Raw genomic sequence first — 26,206 nt, 5'->3', positions numbered from 1 at the left:
TAACTAGACAGGTTTTATTAGAAGTACTGTCTGAAAAACCATTCCAAAATCTTTGGGGAACCAAGCCATAAGCTAATTGAACACAAACAACATACCTGTAACCACGAAAACTCCCAGTTTCAATGTGGAGTCTAAGAACATGGAGTTATATCCTCGACTGCTTTGCCAACACAATCTTTCCCTCCTCATGTGACATGTGAAAAGACATTACTTAGGAAAAGAGGGTCTTTATAAAGAAAAGGCTTTCTGGGTTGGAAGAGGACTAGGGAAAATTATCCCTCTTTCATTAACAGAAAAGCAGTTGAGTGTATGACCCAATAATTTTAATGGAAAAACACGTAACCTTTATTTCAGCACACAAAGAGACATGAACCACCTGCCTCATTTTCAGGAACAGTCAAAAGAAGTGATGACACAGAAGTTATTGTTAGTTATTGTTCACCTCTGTAGTAGTCCAGTGGCTAGTTAGGGCAAAGATTTTTCTGCTTAATAAGGAGAAAAACTCAATACCCCCCCCCCCCTTCAAATTCTGTTGCTCAGAACATACTGAACCTATGCTGGAAATGTGAAGGTTTCCAAATGCAGTGGAAAGAGAACAGATGGACAAGCTGAGATGGTGTGGATGGATGTCCCAATCCGTAGCTTGCAGGAGAACAGGGCTTTAATATTCAGCTGTGAAAGGATACTCTTTGTGATTAGCACACCTAAAGAAAGAGAGAGTCCATCAGAAGCTTGAATCAAAATTTTACATCTGCTAAACTATTGTGCTGCCCTAACCTGATCTCGTCAGAGTTTGGAAGCTCAGAAGCTGGTTAATATTTGGATGGAAATCCAGGGTCGCTACGCAGAGGCAGGCAATGGCAAACCACCTCCGAACCACTTTTGCCTTGAAAACCCAACAGGGTCACCGTAAATCACCTGCAACTTGATGAGGGGGGAAAAAGCTAATACAGGAAGCAATTTGCCAAAGCACATTTTTATGTCCATCAACAGCACCTCAAAACATGGTATTCTGGTATTTCTTGGCAATATCTCTTAAAACAACACTTTTTGTTTCTAGAGCACAGGTGTCAAACTCGCAGCCCTCCAGATGTTATGGACTACAGTTCCCACCATCCCCTGCCAGCATGATGCTGGCAGGAGATGATGGGAACTGTAGTCCATAACATCTGGAGGGCTGTGAGTTTGACACCTGTGCTCTAGAGGATGAACAGGTCTGTCATAGCAGGGCGAGTTACACTGGAAGGGTAACACAATGTATTAAAAACTTAAATAAATCGTTCTAAGAAGGGAAGGAGAATGCCTCCTCTAAGGCAGCTTTTATCAATTATTGTTGTCTAACTTCTTAATTGATCAAAAATGCTTTGGATCAGTGGTAAAGAGCAACAGACTAATCTGGAGAACTGAGTTTCATTCCCCACTCCTCCACATGAAGCCTATTGGATGACCTTGGGCTAGTCACAGTTCTCTCAGAACTCTCTCAGCCCCACCTACCTCACAAGGTGTTTGTTATGGGGAGAAGGGAGAAGGAGCTTGTAAGTCACGTAGAGATAAGCAGGGTATAAAAACCAACTCTTCTTCCTCACTTAACTGATTAGACATGGTAGCCCACTGTAGCCCAATTTTAAGTCAACAACCAAGGTGTTGCCCTATGAAAGAGTTTTCAAGCACTGCTACTCACATGCTCAGGGCGCACACTCTCCAGTTCCGGTTGAAGCTAAGGATGGTCTCCATCTCCTCCTTGGACAGGTCAAAGTCAAACACCTGGTCGGGAGAATTCCTAATTAATTCCAAATACTCCACAAAAGTTCGTAAGACTTGTGGGAGTATATCTGAACACATACAGGCAGTTGCCTTACGCTGAGTCAGAGCACTGGTCCATCAAGAGTTTAATCTGACTGGCAGAGGTCACCATAGTTTTAGATAGAGGTCTTTCTTTCACAACACTTACTGCCAGATTCTTTTTTTACTGGCGATGCCAGGGATTGAACTTGCGGCTGTCTGTGTGCCAACCTGATGCTCTAACACTGAGCCACAGTCCCTCCCTATTTGTTTAATGCATTTTCCTCTTAGGTGCTCTTTCAGCTTAGCACAGGTTTCAAAGTATATTTGAAAGAGTGGGATGTGTGTGCTCATGTGTTGATATCTGGAAAACAGGACTGTTACTTTTCCCTACCTTTGTTTCACAAAACCTTTCCTATACTGGCAAAGAAAATCAAAGGGAATGTGGACAAATAATCTTGCAGAAGGGAAGAGTCAATTACAATTCTGCTTCCTTAATAACTGGCCTTGACTATTAAGATGACAAACACGATCCTCTATCCCTGCACAGAGAAAGTGCCACACACAAATGAATACATCAGGTTCCCAACTAATCCACTCGGGGGCAAATGTTACTTCCATTCTTACCTGAAAATTTTCCTCAATGCGCGCTGGGGTGACAGATTTGGGTATCACAATCACATTTCTTTGGATATGAAATCGGATCAGGACCTAATAACCAAAACAAGTCGAAATGGAGTATATTTTCCTACCTGAGTCACAAAACGTACTAACTGACAAGAAAAAAAATACAGGAAATCTGATGGACAAAATGCACATCTTCATCACTTGAGTATGCAGACACACTTCAAAGAAACACACCTGAGCTGCAGTTTTATTGTGTTTAGCAGCAATTTCTTTGATCTTGGGATCATTCAGGAGAGACGGATCCTCTGGGTTGGCCCTGCCAAAAAATCCCCCAACAGTTAATTAAAAATAGGAAACCTGACAGGGGGTGGATATAAGGAAGTCTTGTATTTATTAGGTAATTAATGGTGTAAGATGGTGTTCCCTAGCATCGTGTCTGAGTACGTACCATAGTTATATTTCCTGAAGCCCGCTTCTTCCCTCCCCAAAATATCTCTTCCTAAAGCAGACTGCCAGTCTTGGTTTTCACCCACCTCACTGGAGCAGCAATTGCCTCAAGCATCCAGGAGGTGTCACTGTTGTATCTGCAAGGGACACTTGTGGGGCAACACCTGCCTCCAATATAAGAGGATGCTTGAGTTGACAAGTTCCCATGTTTGTGATTGGTCGCAGCTCCATTTACAGCTATTCTATGGTTGGCTGCAAATGGACCCAACCCACCTTGGCAATTTACGGTGGTACCCATTCCTTGTTTTTAACATCCGAAAGACTGCCTATAGCAGTGATGGCGAACCTTTTTGAGACCGAGTGCCCAAATTGCAACCCAAAACTGACTTATTTATCTCAAAGTGCTGAGGTTTTAGTTTAGAAAAAACTGGTTGGCTCCCTCTTCCTCTGCCCCACCTGCTTGAGCAGAGGCCAGCCTGCTCTAGCCTCCAGCAAGTCCCGCGCACACTGCTCTGTGTCTCTAGCATCTCTGCCTCCTCTGCGCCCCCCCCCCACCTCGGGCAGCAGCCACCCGGAGCACAGGCACCAGGCCCATCGTCCTAGTGGCCCAGGCCAGCCTAGATGTGTGTGTGTGTGTGTGTGATTTTCCGCCCCCCAAATGACGAACTCTGTGCGCGCGTGCCCACAGAGAGGGCTCTGAGTGCCACCTCTGGCACCGTGCCATAGGTTCGCCATCACTGGCCTATAGGCTCAACAAGGTAGGGGAAATGTATAAAATCACTCTGATGATCAGATGACCCTCTCTCTGGTTCAGGAAAAACTAGCCATGCTGGAATTCCTTCCGGTATACAGCTATTCAAGGTGCCTGGATGCTCTGGTCTTGTCAGAACTCAGAACCTAAGTAGGATCAACCTTGGTTAGGATTTGGATGGGAGACGGCGAAAGAAGTCCAGAGGAAGGCAATGGCAAATCACCCCTGCTCGTCTCTTGACTTGAAAACGCCACAAGGGTTATCTTAAGTTGCCCTATAATACTCTGCATCAATTCCTCCCATTCAGACTAGCCCAACCTTCATCACAACTTTACAAACATGCTTGTACATATTCAGAAGGGCTGGTCACAGGTAAGTGACCCTTCCACCTGTTTTCATCATCAGTTTACCTACCTGGCTGGGATGGGTAAAGGGAGGCAAATCAAAACCGGGGAGTGCTAATTTCAAGATACACTTTGCCAAGTGTTAAAAGAAGAAGTCTCCCAAACATTCTCACCATGGCCTGTCAGGAGAGCCCAGCGGACTGTATGCAGTGACGGTGATCCCTTTGGACTGGCAGTAACTAATCAGCTTTTCCTGGGTGAGATACACGTGGCATTCAATCTGTAAGCACAAACAACAAGACGGACATTCAGGCAAATGACAAGCCAGACATCCAACAGCAAGTTCCAATAAACACACCGTCAAAGAGGCAAGCCACTTTTCACAGCGGAGTACGGCTTGGCTGTTTAGGAGTTTGGGCCCTTTCCGCACAACCCCAATAAAATGTTTTGAAAAAGGTTAATTAAACATTTCCTGCAGCAGTTCCACACAGCTTTCCCCCCAAAACATTTTATTTCTTCTTGAAACCGTTTTATTTGGTTAAGGTTATTTGGCGATCTTTTTTCTGAAAATGTTTTCAACACATTTGCTGTTGCTGTGCAGAGATCAGGAAACATTTTATTTCTCTAGCTCAATTTTGAAGCTTTCACTTTCATTTCTCTTGTGGCCCACTATTTTCTGCTGCAGTATGTCTCTGTGTTGTCCACCATTTGCTGAAGTTTCCTAAGGACATTTTCTCATCTGACGTTGCATCTGCGCACTAATTCCGTCATTACTGTGCACTAATCAATTCAGTTTTGCCAGCCACTTTTTTTCCTCCTGTGCGGGAGATTCGATGCTACATACCCTGTTTCTGCTGAAAATAAGACGTAGTAGAGGTTTTGCTGAAGTGCTAAATATAAAGCATCCCCCGAAAGTAAGACGTAGCAAAGTTTTTGTTTGGAAGCATGCCCGTCGAACAGAACACCAGAGCATGCAGCTGTGGAGCGGAAAAATAAGACGTCCCCTGAAAATAAGACATAGTGCATCTTGGGGAGCAATAATTAATATAAGACACTGTCTTATTTTCGGGGAAACACGGTAGACACAGCATGAGAATTGGCAAAGCTGTGCAGATTTTGCATCTCTGTAGTTTTGAAGATGCATCTCTGTGTGTTTTTGTAAAGAACTGCTTTAGTTTTCCATGCTATGTGGAGAAATACCAAGAAAACGATTCTTTTCAAAACTTTCCCCAAACGTTTGCCAGACATTTTAAATGCTTTTAGATGCGGAAAAAGCCTACGTTGGAAAAATTCCTTCCAATTCTCGGGCTGCTCATACAGCTTTCCCTTCAGGCACTGAGAAACCAGTGTGGTGTAGTGCTTAGATTGTCACACCAGAATGTGTGAAACCCAGGTTCAATTCTCCACACTGCCATGGAAGCTTGCTGGGTAACACTGGGCCAGTAATATACTCTCAGCCCAACCTACTTCACAAGGTTGTTGTGAAGATAAAATTGGAGGAGAAGAGTTTGGATTTATACCCCCTCTTTCTCTCCTGTAAGGAGATTCAAAAGGGCTTACAATCTCCTTTCCCTTCCCCGCCCCCACAACAAACACCCTGTGAGGTAGGAGGGGCTGAGAGAGCTCCAAAGAGCTGTGACTAGCCCAAGGTCTCCCAGCTGACATGTGTTGGAGTGCACAGGATAATCTAGGCCAATTGGCAGGGGCTGATGGGAATTGTAGTCCATAACATCTGGAGTGCCAAAGGTTCGCCACCACAGATCTAGGATAATCTAGTTCCCCAGACAAGCCTCCACAACTCAAGTGGCAGAGTGTGGAATCAAACCTGGTTCTCCAGATTAGAGTGCATCTGCTCTTATCCACTACACCATTGTCAGAAGTCTAAAGATGTGGTGCTTTTCTCTCCACGTAGGAAGGCACAATGATACTGTGGCCAAAACCAGGGTACTCTTAAATACATGCAACCGAGGGTTTGTCAAAAACACAGGAGCCTGCTGAGTCATATGTACTCGAAAGAAAGACATGCCTGAATACACACAACAATATATTATTGGACATGACTGTAAATTGTCTGCAAATGCTCTTTTCTGATGGTATACCGGGGGAAAACCCAATCTTGCATTTGACAAGTGTTATAAGTTACTAATAAATAGTCTAGCCAACTATATCTATAGACAGGATTGTTCCGGTTGTATATCTTGGAATGATCACAAGAAGCCTTGAGAATTAAGAAGCTGTGACTGGGCTGGACAGCAGGACCATTCTTCTGAAAGTCTAGCATTAGACAGAGTTAACAGACCAAGCAGCTGCAATTTGTTCTTGTTAACAGCGTCTTCCAATAAGCTGCTGCCATTTAGGTACGGAACAGACACTATCAGATGTGAACTGTGTGCCTATGACAACATATTCATTGTTCTTAATCTTAATGCTTCGAATGAGCTAATTAGGAGAGAATGCTGCTAGAACACAGCCATACAGCCCGGAAACCACACAGCACCTCAACTAATTATCTCTTTTTTCCCCCAAGGGATTCCTGACACAGCATTTGGGAACACTGTGGTGCCTTTTGCTCTCATGTTCCCTAAAGTCTACTTCCTGAACTCTTCTTTTTTCAAGTTCCCCCTTTCTCTTTGTCCTCCTTCCTTGTTCATTCCTTCCTTTTCTCTTTCTTCATCCCCTCAGTTCCTTCCCTTCCGTGCCCTCCTTTCTCCGACCTTCACTTCTACCCAAAAGCACTTCTTCAGCCATTTTGGAAAAGCACTAAAGCCAATGGGGAAATGGAGGTTGTGGGGAGGGTGACAGGATTGGCAGTGGGGAGGAAAAGCAGGTTCCAGCTGCCTCCCAGAGAGTCAGGATTGTAGCTGTAGGGGTGTAATAGGAGTGTGAGGATATAGTTTGGTTCCTGTTGTTTTTATTGAGGGGGTGTTGCGACAGACAGCTGCATAAGGATGAGTTGTCCTGCTCATGGAACCTGGAGTGACAGGCGGCTCAAAAAGAGGGGAAAAAGCCAGACCAACACAGCTACTCAATTGCAACTATCCTCACCATAAGAACTGAATGAAAATATAAGAACAGCTGGAAGAAACGAAGAAAGAGTTGAAGGAAAAGAATGAGGAATTTCATTAATCTGTCCTCTGATCACCGACTGCCTTGATATTCACATGGGAATTGTAGTCCATGAACATCTGAAGTGCCAGAGTTGGGCATCCCTAATATAGCCTGTCTCACTGCCATCTCTTGTGGTGATATCCTGTTAATAGAGGGATATCCACACCCCAAGGGATAATAATACCCTTTTTTTTCTTCTTTTAACACATTGAAAAAACCTAGTGTCATTCTCCAGCCTGCAGTCAGATTCTATCTTGTCTTGGTGATAAGCAAGCAAGGAAGCCGATCTGTAATGGATAGTGTTACAGAGCTGCTAAAATTTATTTCTAGGCCATGCTGTGGGGCTCTTTTGAGAGGGCAGCTTCCCAGAACTCCCATGAACATGTTTCAAATATTAATCATCAGTTCATGCCCGGACATGACTGAACAAAATCCGGTACGACACTTTGCTTCAACAGCATGGAGAAAGTCACTTTTTTGAGTGAAGGAAAATAAACGGGGCTAGGTGTTATGGCCTTTGTGCACAGCTGTGAATCTAGGTCTTACAAGCTAAATTTAGAATGTTATCCTTGGAACATCCCGATGCCTGTCACATGATACTCTAATTTTGGCTTGCCTGCTCTTTAGGGCACAAAAATTAGGCTTACTTGTCCCATTCACACATTTCAACCACCCTTTTGAATGCATAATTAGGTAATCAGATGCCAAGTTTTACAGGTTATTGCTATTTTTATAATCCACTTATGGTTTGAGACCCATGAAATTACACTGTCTGACGGGATCCAATTGTGTTTAAGGGTGAAACCAGAGAAAATATTTTTACCACAGTGGAACCAGTTTCAAAGTAGACACATCTCTAAGTAATTCCTTGGCGCTTTATGGCTTGAAAGACTCTAGGAAAGTATTGTCCAACCTGAGGAACAGTGTCATACACTGGACAGAGGAAGTTTTAGGTAAGCAGCTGTATTGGTTTGCCATAGAAGAGCTAGATTTGATTCCAGTAACACCTAAAAGATGAACAAAATTTTCAGTATTTAAGTTTTTGAGAGTCAAAGCCCCCTTTGTCAGATAATTAGAAACGGAGATCCCTGAGCCCAGAGGTGGGATCCAGCAGGTTCTCACAGGTTCCCAAGAGTAGGTTACTAATTATTTGTGTGTGCCGAGAGGGGGTTACTAATTGGGGATTTTGCCACATGATTTTTGCCTTAGTTACGCCCCACCTCTCAGCAGTAGCGTGCAGAACTTGAAGCAGTTTAGCAGGAGGTGCACCGGCGTGCGTGGCAGCCTGCATGCATTCATTTCCCGCCTAAGGACCGGCGCAGCGGCTGCGTCCTTGCCACAGCCCCGCCCAGGAATGCCCGGCCATGCCCCCATCGTGCCCCGCCCAGCCCCATTGGCGCTACACCACAGTTTGAATCCCACCACCATGGGAACCTGTTACTAAAATTTTTGGATCCCACCACTGCCTGAGCCCCAGACAGGTGGGAGGGGTATTCAAAAGAAGTGAGCCAGGATGTAAATGTACAATGCAAAATGTAATCTGCAGGGTAGAAATACTTAGGGAGCTGATAAAGACTCAAAAGACTCAAAAATTTTGACCAGAGGCTACTTAGAAGATTACTTAAGCCCAGTTGCCCCATGCGGGGAAATGAAACGTTAAACACAGATGTGAAAAAATGTAACTTTGCTAGTCTGATGTTAGACCAGCTCAGAGGTCAACAGAAATCCACCTTCACAAGGACACAAAAGGTTGTAGATCAAGTTTTTAAACTTAGCCTTCAGTGTGCCAGGATGCTGATATGTATCTGATACATACATATAGCCACCAGCACCAAAGAACATTTCCTGTTGCACCAGTTTCAGGAAACTGCCTAGAACGTAGTAATTTTCCATCAAGTACGATGGGAAACAATACGATGGAATTTAATAGAAGAACTCTGGGGGGTTTTTTTTGTTTGAAAGGGAAAAACTTAAAGAGGAGGAGAACATTGGGTTTTAGAACGGGAACGCTTCAAGAACAGGAGGAATGGTTGGGAAAGAGACCCAAATGGGACCCCAACTGGAAATCTGATGATTTACAGATTATTTTGTCTATCACAGAGTTTAAGGATTAGGGAGACAGGGCTATTTGCTGCTTCATTTTCTCCTTGTTCAATAATTTCTTACACGTTTTGTGTTCAACTGTGTTTTTGTGCCCTTTTTGTAAAGAAGGACAAAACAGGTAATGTTTTCCTTTTACGAAACTGGTGTTATAGCAGTCTGTGGGCCTAACACAGCCCACACTTACTAAAGAGCAAAGAGAAGATATACAGATTCCTTCTGGATGTGGATTACTTGAGCAAGCAAAATTTCCAAGATTTCCCGCAATATCCAGGATAATGTGGAGTGGGTGGCTGGAAAAACCTTAATCTGAAGATTAAATGTAAGAAATGACAACAAAATTCCAGAAGACTATGCAGGTTAACCTTTAACTCCTATTCTAGTGGTGGCAGCAGTAAAATGAATCATGCATGTGCATGCTTAGTAAAGCTGGAGAGATTGACTCCTCACTAATGTCTAGTGCAGGGGTGTCAAGCATGCAGCCCTGGGATCGGATCTGGCTCTTTTCAAGAGGTTACCAGTCAGCTGAAGCAAGCCCTCACCCCTGCTTCTGATCTGGGGCAAGGCGGGAGGGTTGTTGTGTTGCTGCCAGGTATTACCTAGGCTGTTGTCAGGCAGTCAGAGTCAAGGCACAGGCAGCAGGTCAGGCAGACAGGCTGAGAGCCGGAGTTCAGGTCAGGGGAAGACCAGGTAAGTAGAACTTACCAGGAAGTGCACTCATTGTACCCTGGCTGAGCCAAGTCCAAGGCAAGGCTTAAGTAGGAGATCTCTGCCAATGGGACCATGCTCCTGTGGAGACTTAGTCCTCTTTGGACGCAGTTGTCTCTAGCTTCCAGAGCCTTCTGCCATACCAAGCAGCAATACAGGCACTTCTCCTTTTACGCTGTAGCTGCAGCCTCTGTCTTTGTCTCCTTCACGCAGCTGGCTTGTTAGCTCATCTAAGGCTCCTAATGGCTCTCCCAGCTACAAGGCATCAGGTTCTGCCTCGGTGGTAGGGCAAGGTTTGGAGCTTGCTCTGTTGCCTGCATCTTCTTGGGAGGAGTTAGTTCTGGATCCATGGTGTCTGCAGGGTCTACATCAGAGTCCTCATCATCCATGGTCTGGCTCATGAGAGCTGGCTCACAGGCCTGATAAGGCTTCTCAAGCTAAGGTAGCCACCCATCCCCAGTGCAAAACTGAGCTTTATTTATTTCATTCCATTTTTAAACCGCCCTCCCCTGGAGGGCTCAGGGCGGTGTACATCAACATCATATACATACAAATATAAAAACAATCTATAACAATATTAAATCCATAGAATTTAAAATTTGCAGATGGTGACTTATCCCAGCCCCATTCCCGCCCACGGGAGAGCTAGATGGTATGAGGGTCAGATGGTCATCCCGGCTGGCCAAAAGCCAGGCGGAACAGGTCCGTTTGCGAGGCCCTGTGGAAACTCTATGAAGAGTCCCGCAGGGAGACCCTGGTCTCCTTAGGGGAGCCTGCTGTCTCCACCAGGTAGGGGCCAGGGCAGTAAAAGCCCTGGCCCTTGTTGAGGCCAGCTGGATCTTTTTTGGGCCAGGGACTTCCAGCAACTGCTCCTCCGTAGAGCGGAGGGCCCTAGTAGGGCAGTACGGGGAGACGCGATCCCTCAGATATGTAGGCCCAATGTCACTGATGGTACCTGCTGGGAGATAGCCAATTGAGGCTGCCACACACACAAACACAGGGCCTGATCCGACTTAGTCACATGTATGCAATATCCAGCCCTCGTAACAAATAAGTTCAACACTCTCAGTCTGGTGGACTGAGAAGTGTGACACCTGGTTATAGTCTGCATCTCCCAATGAAGAACACTGTTTTGCCCAGGCACAGTTCCTCCTACCCACAGCAGAATTTGTTTGGTGTAAACTGGGAAAGATGTCTTGGTTTGTAGAAGCACTGTACACACATCCTCCTGCTGATGCAACAAGACACACTTCTTTTCTAGCGAGTGGCCCAGCACTGTCAGTCACAAAAAGCCCACCTGGATTTACTACCTCTAGCCAGCAAGATATGTTCTATCGACAGAACTGTAAATCTCAGCTCAGCTATGGAAAGTCACCAAGAGGTCTTGAGCAAATCAGCGTGGCTGATTTGCAGGGTGCCAAGTATTAATTTTGGGAGCGAATTAACATCGGGTGTAAGAACTGCAAAGTACTTTCTATACTGAAAACTATTACAGACAGAATAAAGAACAGTTCTAGATAAGCAGTGGAGGTGTGCATCCAGACCTTCCCTACAGGTGTGGTACCACCCAATTTTAAGTAGCTTTAAGTACAACCTATCCTTTATGATGTCCAAAGAATACCGGATTTGTACAAGTAACAATGCAATCCTTAGCACAGTTACACCCTTCTAAATCCACTGAAGTCAACAGGTGTAAAATGCTTTAACTCCATGGATGGCTGCACGGTAACCACCTTACCTGGTTATTTGCTGGCTTGTGCTTCAATCCTGGCTTGTTCAAGATTCTCTCAATTTGACCATGATTGAAATTGGAAACGCCAATGGCTTTCACTAGCCCAGCATCCACCAGTTCCTCCATGGCCTGAAAGCATATCAAAGGTCAGATATTAACACACAGAAGATGTATCCCTCAAAACAGCAGGCTCTCTGCATTGGTGTCTGCTCTGGTTCGGCAGTGAAAAGCACTGATGGCGGGAGGAAACAGGAATGGGGGATACCATGCAGCATTTCCCTGTGTGGAAACTCTGTTGTCACTGAAGTAATGCAAATGAGAACACAATGGAGAAGTCTCCCTACGAGGAAGCAATCCCTCTCAGAGGGTAATTAGTCTTTCCTAGGCAGTGTGTGGACTGAGGCCTCTTTCCAAATTTAGAAGTGAACTGCTTTCCATATATGTAATTCTAGATAGGCCAAAGTGGGTACTTTCCTCCTCAGCTTAATTCTGACGTTTGATTTCTTGGGAAACTTCAGATCTGGTTGGTTACCAAAGCAGAGTAAACAATACAGTCTTAGCCAACACAAATCTGGAACATTTGTAAAGAATAGTTGCAAGCTACACCAAAACCAGACATGCAAACAATTACACAAAACAACCAGAAACTTTTGAAATACCTCCCAGGTGTCTAGGATGTTTGTGTTGCTGGATATGATCATGCCTTTTTCGTCAGCGGGGAACAGATTGTCACCAGCCTGTTAACACAAAGCACAGACTTAAGTGTGTTTTACCGTAAACATATGAAGATGTACTTACACGAAGTCAGACTAGTAGTCTTTCCCAGTTTGACTATTCAAGGTCCTTTCAGACAGTGTGATTCGTACATAGGGGGCTGGGGAGGGTATGCAGTTATTGTAAGGGGGTTAAGAATCCGTAGGCCCATTCAGTATTGTTATTTTGATCTTTTTGTCAAATACTTTTTCAATCAACGGACACTAATAGTACAACAGCTACCATGTGGAGGATCCATTAAAATATCTCTCTCTCTCTCTCTCTCTCTCTCTCTCTCACACACACACACACACACACACACACACACACACACACACACACACACCACACACACACACCACACACACACACACACGATTGCTGAAAAGACTGGGAACCATTTTTAAAGAGATACTAAGGCGTGACCCTGCAGTCTTATACAGCGGTTGTTACCACTCTGCTACGGCCTTACTTGGGCAAGAACAGCTACCTAACTTCCTCCAACCACAGGGAAAGAACCAGTGATCTTCTGACCTGTAAGCTATAAAGCTGATCAACCAACCAGCCATTTTACCCTTGTGCTTTAAATCCAGAAGGCAGCTGAAACAGACATGAAACTGCCAACTGTAAGTATTCATGAGACTGGAATAGCTGTAATAATTTGCATTAACACAGCTGCCATTATTTAGCATTAACATACCTGGCAGAATCACCACAGAACTCTTCCCCAAGACAATCTAGAAATCTAATATTAAGCTATCAGCCATGCGGTATCCCTAACAGTAGCTGGGACTTATGTCAAATGCAGACTCTTGCCAAAGAAGAGTCAACCAGACTCCCTCATTCTAACCACTTGAGCAGAAAGAATTACTCAGAGTTTTCCAAGTGTTTCCCTGCTAGAAATACTATCTTGGTAAAAACTTAATTTCAGATCCCACTGAATCTCCAGTACACTGAGGAATTAACTCTACGGCTGGTTTCATTATAACGAGGCTTGTTTTGAAATTTAAAGGATTCTTTCAGACTTTTTAGCACATTACCACCTGCAGTAATGTTATTGAGGCCCGATGGGGTCGGACAAACTTGTGGCCCACAAAACTTTTCTTAAGGCAACTCTTTCTGCAAACTATGTGGCTCAGACAAATTGTGGAACTACTGGGAGAGACCTATGCCACACACAGGGTGCTGCTCAGCTCCAGAGCAGATTAGTGCATAGACAAAAATCTGCCCCAGTCTAGTGTGCTTTAAGGGTGCCATCAGGGCCAACCAAAATTTGTGACCGACAGCTTCCAGGGCTTAAAGGCAACTCAGCCATCATCTCTGGGGACCAATGGAAGGAGTCCAAGGAGAAAAGGCAAGAAATATTCTAGTGCTATCTTGCCAGAAGAGAAGGTCAACCTGAAAGCTGTTCAGCAGGTCAAGGTCTTTGTAAGATAGGGAAGGGGTGTCATTTGCTATACCTTGAATCCGACAGGCCAGTGAATGAGGTAGAGGTCCAGGTAATCCAATTTCAGAGATGCCAGGGTTGTCTTGCACGCACTCTTCACCAGGTGTTTCTCATGGAATGTGCACCAAAGCTGCGGTGGGAGGAGAGATACAATTGTTCACATCCACAAGACCAGTCTATTCCACCAAGTCATCCTGAGTGAAAGGTCTAGCATGTGAACACGTCACTGGAGCACACTGTCTTATCCATACAACATTTCAACCTTCAGCTTAGGAGTACGGAGCCCCACTCCTTTCATTCCCTACAGGGCCGCCTCTCTGCTTCCATTTGGAAAGACCAGCTGCTAATATGAATTTGTGACCAAGGGCACCATACCTTGACTCTTCTGCCATGCACACTTGGACGAGAAGTAGATACCACATCAAGTTTATGCACTAGAGCAGTGGTGGCTAACCTTTGGCACTCCAGATGTTATGGACTACAATTCCCATCAGCCCCTGCCAGCATGGCACTGAGCTTCCATGGCAGAGTAGGTATTTGATCGTTGGTCTCCCAGATCCTAGCCAGACCCTCTAACCACTGTACCACACTGTCTCTCAATTTAATTATGTTTTATTTTAGGAAACAGAAAACTGCAAATGTCTGGACAACACAGAGCTGAAATGCAGAGGAGTTTGTGCCGGAGTCCTTTGTGTCGGAGTGGTCTTGAAAAGAGACACCCAGAAAGCCCTGTCACACCTCATGGCTGAGTGGATAATCACAAGCCTTATGGGGCAAACATTTGCTTCCACTTCATACCTGCTTTTTAGAAAATCTTCAACCCTGAGAGCAACAAACATATTAAAGGAATTCCTCACACTCTCTAATTTTAGGCATAACATGAAACACCACGCTGTCATAACGAAAAGCATGGTTTTACATTCCAAACCCATGTGGTTTTTCCCACCTCCACAGTTACTTTAGAGAAGGCCTATAGGCATACATAGTGCACGTGCGCATACCTACGCATAAGCAAGACCTTGCTGCACTGGGTGTCACTGAGAGGATGTCCTTCACTATGGACTGGACTGTCATCGACAGCCAGATCTATCAGTCCTGCCTTGGCAATTTTTAGGCATCCACAGAGAAGTGCTTTTTCCCATTACGCCTTCTGTGGCCTTGAAGTTTGTTGATTTTTTAAAATGCGGCTGCTGTTTCCAAAGCGTAGGTTTTTCAGTGCTGCATCTTGCTGCAAGTCATTTTGAGTTTTTCCCAGACAGGGTTTTGTGCCTGACATCCTTTCAGCAGAATGGATTCTTCCCGTTTTGGTATTGTGCTCATTTGGCTTCCATTATTATTATTATTATTATTATTATTATTATTATTATTATTATTATTATTATTATTATCGTCGTCGCCGCCGCCGCCGCCACCACCACCACCACCACCATTTTATTAGATTTTTATACCGCCCCATCCCCGAGGGGCTCTTCACTTCAAACCTGCTTTTTTAGCCTTTATTATGATTTCATCCTGCATCGTGCTTTTTTAGCCTTCGTGAGCTGCCTTGAAGATCTTGTTTTTGAAAGCGTTTATCAGCACAATCCTAAAAAGAGCTGACTTCTACAGACTAATTCTGTCTAGGACCGCATTGCAAGTAAACCAGCATAGTGAAGGGGCGTGGAATTAAATAATATAGAACAATACCTTGCTGACAACGAAGAGGTCCTCCCGCTTCACAACCCCTTCTTTGATTTTCTCTTGGATTCCACTGCCAACTTCGTTTTCATTCTGGTATACGTAGGCGCAGTCGAAGTGGCGATATCCCACGTCGATGGCCTTCTTCACAGCATCCGCTACTTTCCCTGGGGGTGACTTAACAAACAAGAAAACCCTGTTCAAACATCTCATTTGGTTATCTTGTCTAACTCATTCTCTCTATGCCTTTCATAATAGTCCTAGTCCAGGCACGGAACCTTGAAGGTGCCCTGGTTCAGAGGAAGAGCATCTGCTTTGCATACAGAAGGTCCCAGGTTCAATCCCCAGGTAGCCCAAGATGCAAAAGATTCCACCTGAGATTCTTGATAACTGCAGCCAGTCAGAGCAGAGAATATTGACTTTGACAGATCGATGGTCTAATTCTGTACTGGGCCACTTCACGTGCACAGAAAAGTCAAAACTGATGGGCAGCTCCATCCAAGAGACCAGGTGTGGCTCCCGTGGAGACTTCCTGACAAAAGAGGCCTGACAAGAGAAAAAGCCTCCCTGCCGCCAAGAAGCTCCCATTGGGCTGAATGGACTCAAGACACCTTTTTTGGTGGAGTAAGTTCAAGTCCCCAGCTGCTAGTGTTATGCGAGGAATGGCCAGGAGGAAGCCAACTAACGTTGGCTCTTCCCCGGGCCCCAGCCTGCTCCTGCTACGCTGGTAGCGGCAAGGACCCTGGGATAGTTGTGCGCGGTCTGGCACACCCACTATTGGGGAGCAGCTTGGCAGCCACATGCTGCCAATTTCGCCCTACCACAGGGGCAAGTCCGGGGAAGGCAAATCTGCCAGTGCCACTTGTTGGAAGAGAAGGGTTTTACTAGATAGCCAGTGACTAGATAGGGACCTAGGGATTGACCCCTTTACTCTATCATGCTGGCTCTATCCCTTTGATGTTAGACTGATACTCTCAGGGACTTCCTTCCTTCCTTCCTTCCTTCCTTCCTTCCTTCCTTCCTTCCTTCCTTCCTTCCTTCCTTCCTTCCTTCCTTCCTTCCTTCCTTCCTTCCTTCCTTCTTCTCAGATTTCTCCATCTTTCTTTCACCATGCCTAGAGGGAGGATGGGTGCTCCATGCATCCATCTCCATCCAGCTAGAATAGGATAACTTAGCTATCCACCTACCTTTCTATCCAGAATGGAGTTCACTAATAAATACTCTTTTTAATAGATTAGAAACTACAAATGACTCTGTTGTGTCCAAGCTCTCTCTCGCAAGCTCACACACACGCGCGCGCAGGTAAGCTCTGCTGTGTTTTAGCCCACAGTGCACTCTGCTCATTGTGCAATGGGGAAACACACACAAGGTGCTGTTTCTCCCAACACCACTCACCCAGGCGGATTCGTCCTTCCCCCTTTGGATTGCGCTGTCAGTTGGCAATTAACATGATAAATGAAATGTATTTACTTATTCATTTTTGTCTACGTTATTTCTACTTTGCCCTTCTCACAGCAACTCGATGTAGATTATACAGTACAAACAACAAAATGGGTCATTCAGTATCCAATGCATTAGGATTTTAGACATCTGGAACCACCAGAAAGAACTGAAGCACAGCACAAGTACCAGCATGTCCAATCAAGGTGGACTATAAATAAAGTAGATAAAAATATATATAAGGGGAAGAAAGTTGGCTAGACTTCTCCACCTGCTTTGTTAAAAAGGCCACCTTTATTGTGTTCCTTGCCATACAACCTTCCTGTATAACTTTGCAATGTAATCGGGGAAATGGCCCTAAGAACACAAAGCTAAGAATATTGAGTTGTACCAAAGAACATGCCAGTCACTTGTTCAAGATTTATATATTTTTAAAAAAACCTTGTGAACACTGCAGGCTGAATGTAATTTACATACATACATAAGCCTTTATTGTCATCAAAAGTTCAATCCAGTGTAATAATTAAAAGTTGTTTAACTTTTGTTTAAACAGTTGTTTAACATTAAAAAGCAATACAAAACATAGAAAAAACAGAATTATTAAAATGCATATGTTATAATTTTATGGTCCCTTGTTCCTTACAAGGCAAAGGTTTATGGCACACTGTAGGAAACTAGCTACCCACTCGCACAGATCTGCAGAAGGGCTATTTAATAAGAAGGACGTCAAAGCTTCAAGAGAAGAGTCTGTTCTCAGTGCTAGAACAGGGGTTAAGAACTTGGCCCAAACCTAGCACAGAATGAGCAGAAAAATAAAATATGTTGTATTGTTTCAAGAACTGCTGAATCACAAGGGCAGACTCGTTTTGCATACAGTACTCTCTGGAATCTTCTAGAACAGTGGTTCTCAACCTGTGGGTCGGGACCCCTTTGGAGGTTGAACGACCCTTTCACAGGGGTCGCCTAAGACTCTCTGCATCAGTGTTCTCCATCTGTAAAATGGATAAATGTTAGGGTTGGGGGTCACCACAACATGAGGAACTGTATTAAAGGGTCGCGGAATTAGGAAGGTTGAGAACCACTGTTCTAGAAGTACAGTCCAGTGTGATAATTAAAAGGAGTCACAGTTGAAGTTAATTCGTGCCCTACTCTCGAAATCTTCCAGAGAGTAGGGCAGATGGCATAGTGTTAAAGCAAGTGAGAGCGTAAGCTCTGCGTTGCCTCCCTGAAGGAACATCCAAGACTTTAGCCTCATAAGAAGTTATTTGGCATATAACTTACCCTCGACTGACAGGAGGCTGATTGGTCCAAAATTTGTCAGGCAACTAGAATCACCCTTCTTATAAATGGGGACTACTATTACATTTGTCCATGTCTTAGGGATGATCACAGGCTGAATTAAAACAGAAACAAAAGTTTCCATACTAGAATACTTGGTTAATTGCTTTCCTTATCACTTCTGCAGTATTCAGAAGAGACAACAAAATTTATTTGGCATTGATACTGGGCGGTGTTCCCTGTTCCACGGCTGCAAGGAATCAGTCATCAGAGTCTCAAGAACTATGTGAAGGCATTTTTTTCTGGAAGAAAATGCACACAGTGTTAAGAACATAAGAACAAGCCAGCTGGATCAGACCAAAGTCCATCTAGTCCAGCTCTCTGCTACTCGCAGTGGCCCACCAGGTGCCTTTGGGAACTCACATGTAGGATGTGAACGCAATGGCCTTCTGCGGCTGTTGCTCCCGAGCACCTGGTCTGTTAAGGCATTTGCAATCTCAGATCAAGGAGGATCAAGATTGGTAGCCATAAATCGACTTCTCCTCCATAAATCTGTCCAAGCCCCTTTTAAAGCTATCCAGGTTAGTGGCCATCACCACCTCCTGTGGCAGCATATTCCAAACACCAATCACACGTTGCGTGAAGAAGTGTTTCCTTTTATTAGTCCTAATTCTTCCCCCCAGCATTTTCAATGGATGCCCCCTGGTTCTAGTATTGTGAGAAAGAGAGAAAAATTTCTCTCTGTCAACATTTTCTACCCCATGCATAATTTTGTAGACTTCAATCATATCCCCCCTCAGCCACCTCCTCTCCAAACTAAAGAGTCCCAAACGCTGCAGCCTCTCCTCATAAGGAAGGTGCTCCAATCCCTCAATCATCCTCGTTGCCCTTCTCTGCACTTTTTCTATCTCCTCAATATCCTTTTTGAGATGCGGCGACCAGAACTGGACACAGTACTCCAAGTGCGGTCGCACCACGGCTTTATATAAGGGCATGACAATCTTTGCAGTTTTATTCTCAATTCCTTTCCTGATTATCCCCAGCATAGAGTTTGCCTTTTTTACAGCTGCCATAATTTTACAGCACAGTGTTCCTGTGATAGGAAAAGAAAACGGTGAAGGCAGGGATAAACACATGTGAAGGAGCACATGTTCATTTGCTTCAGCAAAGGCTAAATGGGGCCAAAGACATCAAGGAAAAAAGGGTATTTGAGGATCTTTAAGAAGTGGGTGTGGCAGCATCACACAGGCTTTGTGGGAGAGTATTCAATGCGTGGAAAAATAAAAAAGGAAGCCCAGAGTTATTTTCTTTTCTTTTGGCTCCATCATCAACCAAAAGAGAGACTGCAACTAAGAAATCAGAAAGAGATTGAGACTGGGAAGAGCAGCCATGAAAAAGCTAGAAAAGATTCTTAAGTGTAAAGACCAAGATGGAAGGACTGGCGACCAAAATGAAGTTAATTTGTGCCATAGTATTACTCTGGGCAATTTTGCACATGCAGAACAATGCATTTCCAGTCCACTTTCACAATTGTTTGCAAGTGGATTTTGCTATTTTGCACAGTAAAATCCAGCTGCAAGGGCCACTGAAAATGGATTGAAAGTGCATTATTCTGCATGTGCGGAAGTGCCCTATGTATGGGTGTGAAAGTTGGGCAATGAAGAAAACTGACAAGAAGAAAGTAGATTTGTTTGAAATGTGGTTTTGGGGGAGTTTTACAGATATAATGAACTGCCGAAAAGACAAATAGGTGGGTTCTAGATCATATCAAACCTGAACTTTCCCTAGAAGCTCCAATGACCAAACTGAGGCTTTCGTACATTGTATACATTATGAGAAGACAAGGGTCATGGAAAAGACAATAATGTTGGGGAAAGTTGAAGGCAGCAGGAAAAGCAGAAGACCCAAGATGAGATGGATTCACTCTATAAAGGAAGCCATGGCCCTCCATTTGTAAGACATGAGAAAGGCTGTTAAACAAGAGCAAATTTGGGAGGACGTTGATTCCTAGGGTAGCCGTAAGTCAGAAACAACTTGACAGCACTTAACATACACACAGCCCAGATCACATGGCATAAACCTATCATAAGCCTTTGAGGATGAGGCTTGATTAGAATTACTTTTTCATTTCTTTTCCAGGGGTGATACCGAAAGCTGTAGTTATTTCTGTAGGTTCAAAAAACTGAATTCTTGCTGCAAGTATTAGTCCAGGCCAGTCTTGTTATACCACCAGGCATCTGGCTAAACAACCAAAAGCAATTATTTCGCAGGCCCATTCAATAAAGGATGTCTAGACCACAACTTTAAAAGCAGAAGGCTGGAGGGTTATTGGGAGACAGAAGAACCACAAGTAGACGCTGATGAGGACAGAATGGCCCCTACAGCCAGAGACTGTCTAGTCAATTTAATCATCATTGCTAATTACTGTTATGGGCCTCTTGAGAATGATCTGCGACTCTAATTCATTAACAGGAACAAATAGCAAAGAAAAGATTCCAGTTTGCAGGAAGAAATACTTTTCAGGTTGAAGCATGGGCAACTTGTCTGCTGTGCTTCTCACATGGAAACCCGTGCCATCTGCCTAGCGGGAAAGAAACGATAAGAAAAGAACCAGGAAGTGACAGTTGCATCAACGGTTTTCAAGCTATTTTGAAACCTTTGGGGAAAGCCAACATTTTTAACCAGAAGTTCCTGAGAACAACAGCTGGGTTTATCTGAAGGACAGCTCATGCACCTTCATAAACCTTCCCCATGGAAAGCCATTCAATGCATCCGAGTTTGGCCCAGAGACCGTCTCCCTATTTATGACCCTTTTTACTTGGTGGCCCTTCCATGCCCATATAAATTTTCCCTTAGTTCATGATCATATTGGTCTCTTTTCTTCCAGAATAGCTCTGTTTGTCAATTTTTTAGTCTTTGACAATTCAAGTACCACCTCTCCGAGTTGGATCCAGCCAGCTTTTTATCTTAATCTCCCCCCCCCCCCAATTCTCCTTCTTCCCATGTGCCCAATGACTTTTAGCCATTCTGGACCCATGATCTGTAGCACAGCCTTTTGAGGAGGGGTCTAAGGTAACCCTCCTCTCTTTTTCACCAGCAGAAAAACATGTTGGATCCAACACTATATAATTACACTTATAGCCCACTTTTCTGACAATTGTCTCTCCAAGGTGGTTTACATTAATAAAGGGACAGGCGGACAATTTAAAAAAGGAACGACATAGAATAGGAAAGTGCAGGAAAAAGGGAGAGGAAGGGAAATCAGCTGGACATCGAGAACTTATAATTGAATTAATCAAGGCTGACCCTGGTTGGAAAGTGGTGCATCTACCCTATAACTTCCTGGCCAGTGAGAAAGGACAGCCTTTCCTTTCCCCTTGCTTCTCTAGCCTCACAGAAACTCTTAGGCCCCTTCCGCACATGCAAAATAATGCGTTTTCAAACCACTTTCACAACTGTTTGCAAGTAGATTTTGCCATTCCGCACAGCTTCAAAGAGCACTGAAAGCAGTTTGAAAGTGCATTATTCTGAATGTGCGGAATGAGCCATAGTTTAAGTAGGGATCTTTTTAGCAGGGAAGGGAAGAAAGCCTCCTGAAATGGCTGCATTTCTGGTTAATGGCTGAACCGGGCTTCTAGCCATGATGCTCTTTGAGGAAGTGACCAAGTCAAACCTCTTGGCATCCCTTATTCCTCTGGCTGCTGAGAGGGCCAGAGATACTCACTCACTGGCATGTGAGTCACCTGTGGCTCTTCTGAGTAGTTTCCTTCAAATGTGGTACTTCTCTCATGTTCCAGGAAAATAGGCAGGGCTAGTGCACAGTAGGGCTTGCGGCTGGGTGGGTGGGGTAAGCTGCAAATCACCCTGAGCTGTAGGCTCTGGGCCAGGGATGGAAAGGATCCTCCGTGGAAAACCGGCTGCCGCACCATCTGCATTCTCATCCCAGCATCCATGGAGATGAGAGTAACAGGGCCACAAAGGAGAATAAAGCCACGAGTGAACCTCTGTGCCTGCTACCTGGAAGGCTGAGAGGGAAAAAGAAGAAGAGTTTGGATTTATATCCCCCTTTTTCTCCTGTAGGAGACTCAAAGGGGCTTACAATCTCCTTGCCCTTCCTCCCCTCACAACAAACACCCTGTGAGGTAGGTGGGGCTGAGAGAGTTCTGAAAAGCTGTGACTAGCCCAAGGTCACCCAGCTGGCGTGTGTGGGAGTGCACAGGCTAATCTGAATTCCCCAGATAAGCCTCCACAGCTCAGGCGGCAGAGCGGTGAATCAAACCCGGTTCCTCCAGATTAGAATGCACCTGCTCTTAACCACTACGTTACTGCTGCTCCTTCCCCTCCTGCTAAATATACAAGGGCTGGCTAGCACTCAACAACAAACAACAACAAAACACAAAGCACAACCACACAATAGACTACTGCATCAACATCAGTTAAGGAATCAGAGGAAACACATATCCAAAGCAAGGCAAACAGAAGGCAAAAGCAATGTAGTAACAGAATACAAACGACAAAATTGAATGAACTGAAATGCGCAAGCAGTCGCAGAAGAACAAGTAAGTCCAAAATGAGCAACACTGCAAGGTAAGTGTGAAGAAAATCGAGATGCTCCACTATGAGGGGATTCTTCATATAAGAGAATCTTTTGTGGTAGATTCTTCAAGGCAACAGGTGTGCCAAGCAAGGCTGATATGGGATACTGTAGGAGAAGGACGATCCGTTTTTTTCTTCCTGTTTCAAAAACAGTAGGGAGAAACAACCCAATATTCTCGAAAATAATCTGGTAATTAAAAAGGATGTTAGCTATTTAAATTAATAAGCTGTATGGTGTGTGTGTTTTACCAAAAGGACAATATGGCAGCCGCACAGCCTGGTTCCAAGCAGTAGGACTGCCAGCCTTCTTAGGAGGGGTGAACTCAGTGGCATTATACCAGTGATGGTGAACCTTTTCGAGACCGAGTGCCCAAATTGCAACCCAAAACCCACTGATTTATTGCAAAGTGCCAACACGACAATTTAACCTGAATACTGAGGTTTTAGTTTAGAAAGTTCGTTTGATTCGAGGAGGCGATTACTCTGGCGTTTGGTGGTAGCGTCAGTGGTTTTGCTTTGAAAACAACCATGCGCAACCTTCAACGCTGCTAAATCACCTGCAGGTTTTACCTAGAAGAAATCCCTATTGCCAGTAACCGAAGCATTCTGAAAAGATCATGCTTTAGTTCTTTTGCATGAAAATAGGCTTTAACAGCGCTAACAGTTACCTCTACACGTTCCCAAAACTAGGTGTTGTTTAATGCTAATAATCGAAGTCTCCAGCAGCCAAGGCTGGCCTAGATGCAGCACGATACCTGCAATGCCCACAGAGAGGGTTTCTTGAAGTGCCACCTCTGGCAACCCGCCACAGTCTTCTAATTTCAGATGGTATCAGTGTCCCTCCCAGATGCCTGACCTCACCCAACCCCAAATCTCTAGAAATTTCCCTTTTCTCAATTGCAACTCTATTTATTCATGCTTACTGAAATTTTTTTTTAAAGGCAATTCAGTTTGCATTTGACTCTGGCGTTATGCTCGCTCCTTGGCATAAACACCATCATAAACATGATGGTGCATTCAGGGTCTACCCTTGGAGTGCGGCCAGAACCATTTCTCGAATCTAAACTGTGTAAAGAAACTGTTTACTTAAAAACAGCCCTTCATGTTCCCTTTGCCCATGTGACTGAAAAATTCTTTCGTTTAAAAACTTAAATGTGGAACAGTTGGAACAAACAGTGAATTACAGGTTCAGACAGCAGCTTGGTTAACGAAAGATAAAAGTTTTCCAGAGAGTTTATTGTGGTTACATTTATATTCCTGGGGGTGCTTTAATTTTATTCCAAATGACGGGCGTGTGCACGTCTGTTGCTTATACATAACTACTTCACATCCAGCCAGACAAGAACGAAAGCCTCAAAGGGAAAAGATTTTATCATCAACCCCCTTCTGCACATTTACTTAGAAGCAAGTTTCACCAAGTTCAAAAGGGAACAACTCCTCAAGGAGACACATATGGGAATGCAGTCTTGACAAGGCCCCAAAAGTTGGAAGCATCTCTCAAAATATGCTCCCTCCCCGATTCAAGGCAACCAATCTGAACTGACACTTCTCTCTGTGATACACCTCTGAAGATGCCAGCCACAGATGCAGGCGAAACGTTAGGAACAAGATCTACCAGACGTTAGGAACAAGATCTACCACGGCCACACAGCAAGGAAAACCCACCACAACCAATCTGAACTAAGATTTCAGTTAAATACTTGAAGCCACGCATTTTGCTTACTTCAACAAACCATTAATCCGGAATCCAACAATAATCTTTTGAGGGCCTGCTTCAGATAACTTCCAATTCATCTTAAAGGCCCTTCTGCGATACGCGCAGGCAAATAATGCATTTTCTTAAACCACCTTCTGGCCAACCCATTTGCAAGTGGATTTTGCCATTCCGCCAACTGCTTCAAAGAGCACCTAAAACGCAGCTTGGAAAGTGCATTTCATTCTTGCATAAAAGTGCGGAATGAGCTTCTCTAAGATTAGGAAAGTGCAGGGTAACCTCAAAACAGGGGTCCTTTATCAGCCCTTTAAGCAACCAATAGTCAACAGGAAAATCTGTCTATCCTCTCCCGCTGTCATTTTCCACAGCATGTTGTTGTGACATTCTCTCAGAGACCCTTCTCTCCTGCCCACTAGTTTACTCGATTTCATGTTTTGGTCTGCATATTTTAGTTCTGGTGTTCATTTAATACTGTGTCTATGTTGGTTTAAAATTATTTTATTGTGTAAGTTTCCACTCTGTTAACCCCCTCGGTGGCCTTTGCATGAGCTGACAGGCAGGGTATTTTAAAATTATATTAAAATCCTATTATTCTAACTGTTAAATGTAAATCCTATTACTCCCTATCATTCCTTTTCCTATAAAAAGGAAAGAGTACAAGGCCAGGCGACACGATGTAATGAAATCTAATTTCTGCCACTGTCCAACTGTGCTGCGGCAATAAAACTGCTGAAAAGCAGGATGTGAATGACCATCTAAGCAGCACACCAAAAGGTGGTTATTATTTTTTCCCTCCCAGCTCTTCTCCGCCGACTCTCTCCCTAATAACTCCAGGCACAGGAACACACACTTTTACACACCATACATAAGCGCAGGAGAAGTAATCCAGGAGCGGAAGCAGAGCTCACCCCAACTTGCAAGCAACGAAGCCATCCCACTCGCGCCTCGCCCTGCATGCACAAAGGGTGCTATTATTTTGGCTTTTTTTGCAGACACAATCGAAAGCTTTGTGTCGACCGAGCGCCAGTTGCAGAAAGGCAGAGAGCGAGAGGCAAAAAGAGAGAGATCCGCAAATGCAATTGGAGGGCAGGAGGAAAGAGAAGCGGACGGCAGATGCAAGAACACGCACCCCTGCCCAAACCCGCATCCGACCACCCTTGCTTGCAAACACCCACCTTCCAGGTGCCCAGGCCCAGGATGGGCATCTTGGCCTTGGTGTAAAGCTCCACGTATTTGGCCATGGCTTCTCAGCAACACCACGTTAGGCCAGAAAAACGCAGCAGCAGCAAAGCAAGTGACACCGCCCCCCAATCCCCTTTTATTAGATCTGGCCACGCCCCGGGAGGCGCCAGGGTGGAACTCGGGGGGAGACTCTGCATTGCTAAAGAAAAAGTCTTCTCGGCACCCATCTTTCCCCGGGTCTTTTGGGACCGGGCACTTTGTTCTGCAAACGCGGGCGGGAGCTCGTGGGTTGCATGGAGAGCTGTCTCTCTCTCGTGCGTGCTGACGCGGGCGTGCATCTGCTGCGGTCAACGGGATTTGCTCCAGGATGGCGGGTTGCAGAGGGTGTGACTGCTTCCCGTGAATATTTCACTTCCTAAAGCAAAATACAGTGCAAACGGGGCTTTGGAGAACGCGCAACTCGATGAAAAATGCGCCCATCAAAAGGAAAGGGGCCGGGGGGGGGGGGCGGGAGAGAACG

At 44.7% G+C, this 26,206-nt stretch overlaps 1 protein-coding gene across 1 annotated transcript; it reads right to left on the bottom strand.

Moving 5' to 3' along the window:
- Positions 1 to 25,991, bottom strand: LOC125435128 (aldo-keto reductase family 1 member B1-like). The gene is made up of 10 exons (XM_048501189.1): positions 25,680 to 25,991; positions 15,486 to 15,653; positions 13,813 to 13,929; positions 12,259 to 12,336; positions 11,606 to 11,728; positions 4,125 to 4,231; positions 2,644 to 2,725; positions 2,410 to 2,493; positions 1,682 to 1,764; positions 1 to 704 (listed from the first exon to the last, which is right to left on the bottom strand). Exons 1-10 carry the CDS (start codon positions 25,743 to 25,745, stop codon positions 662 to 664), a joined length of 951 nt encoding a protein of 316 aa, XP_048357146.1. The 5' UTR covers positions 25,746 to 25,991; the 3' UTR covers positions 1 to 661.
- Between the last annotated feature and the right edge of the window lie 215 nt (positions 25,992 to 26,206).

This window comes from Sphaerodactylus townsendi, linkage group LG06 (genome assembly GCF_021028975.2).
Source record: "Sphaerodactylus townsendi isolate TG3544 linkage group LG06, MPM_Stown_v2.3, whole genome shotgun sequence".
Lineage (NCBI taxonomy): Eukaryota > Metazoa > Chordata > Lepidosauria > Squamata > Sphaerodactylidae > Sphaerodactylus > Sphaerodactylus townsendi.
Note: the sequence above shows the minus strand (reverse complement) of the source record. Positions and strands in the feature narration are given on the sequence as shown.

Excerpts from the sequence above, each read along its gene's own strand:
- LOC125435128 (XM_048501189.1), bottom strand. The coding sequence starts at position 25,745 with ATGGCCAAATACGTGGAGCTTTACACCAAGGCCAAGATGCCCATCCTG. Across the intron at positions 13,930-15,485 it reads ACCTCTTCGTTGTCAGCAAG|CTTTGGTGCACATTCCATGA; the intron begins GTATTGTTCTAT and ends CTCCCACCGCAG. Across the intron at positions 705-1,681 it reads AGAGTGTGCGCCCTGAGCAT|GTGTGCTAATCACAAAGAGT; the intron begins GTGAGTAGCAGT and ends CTCTTTCTTTAG.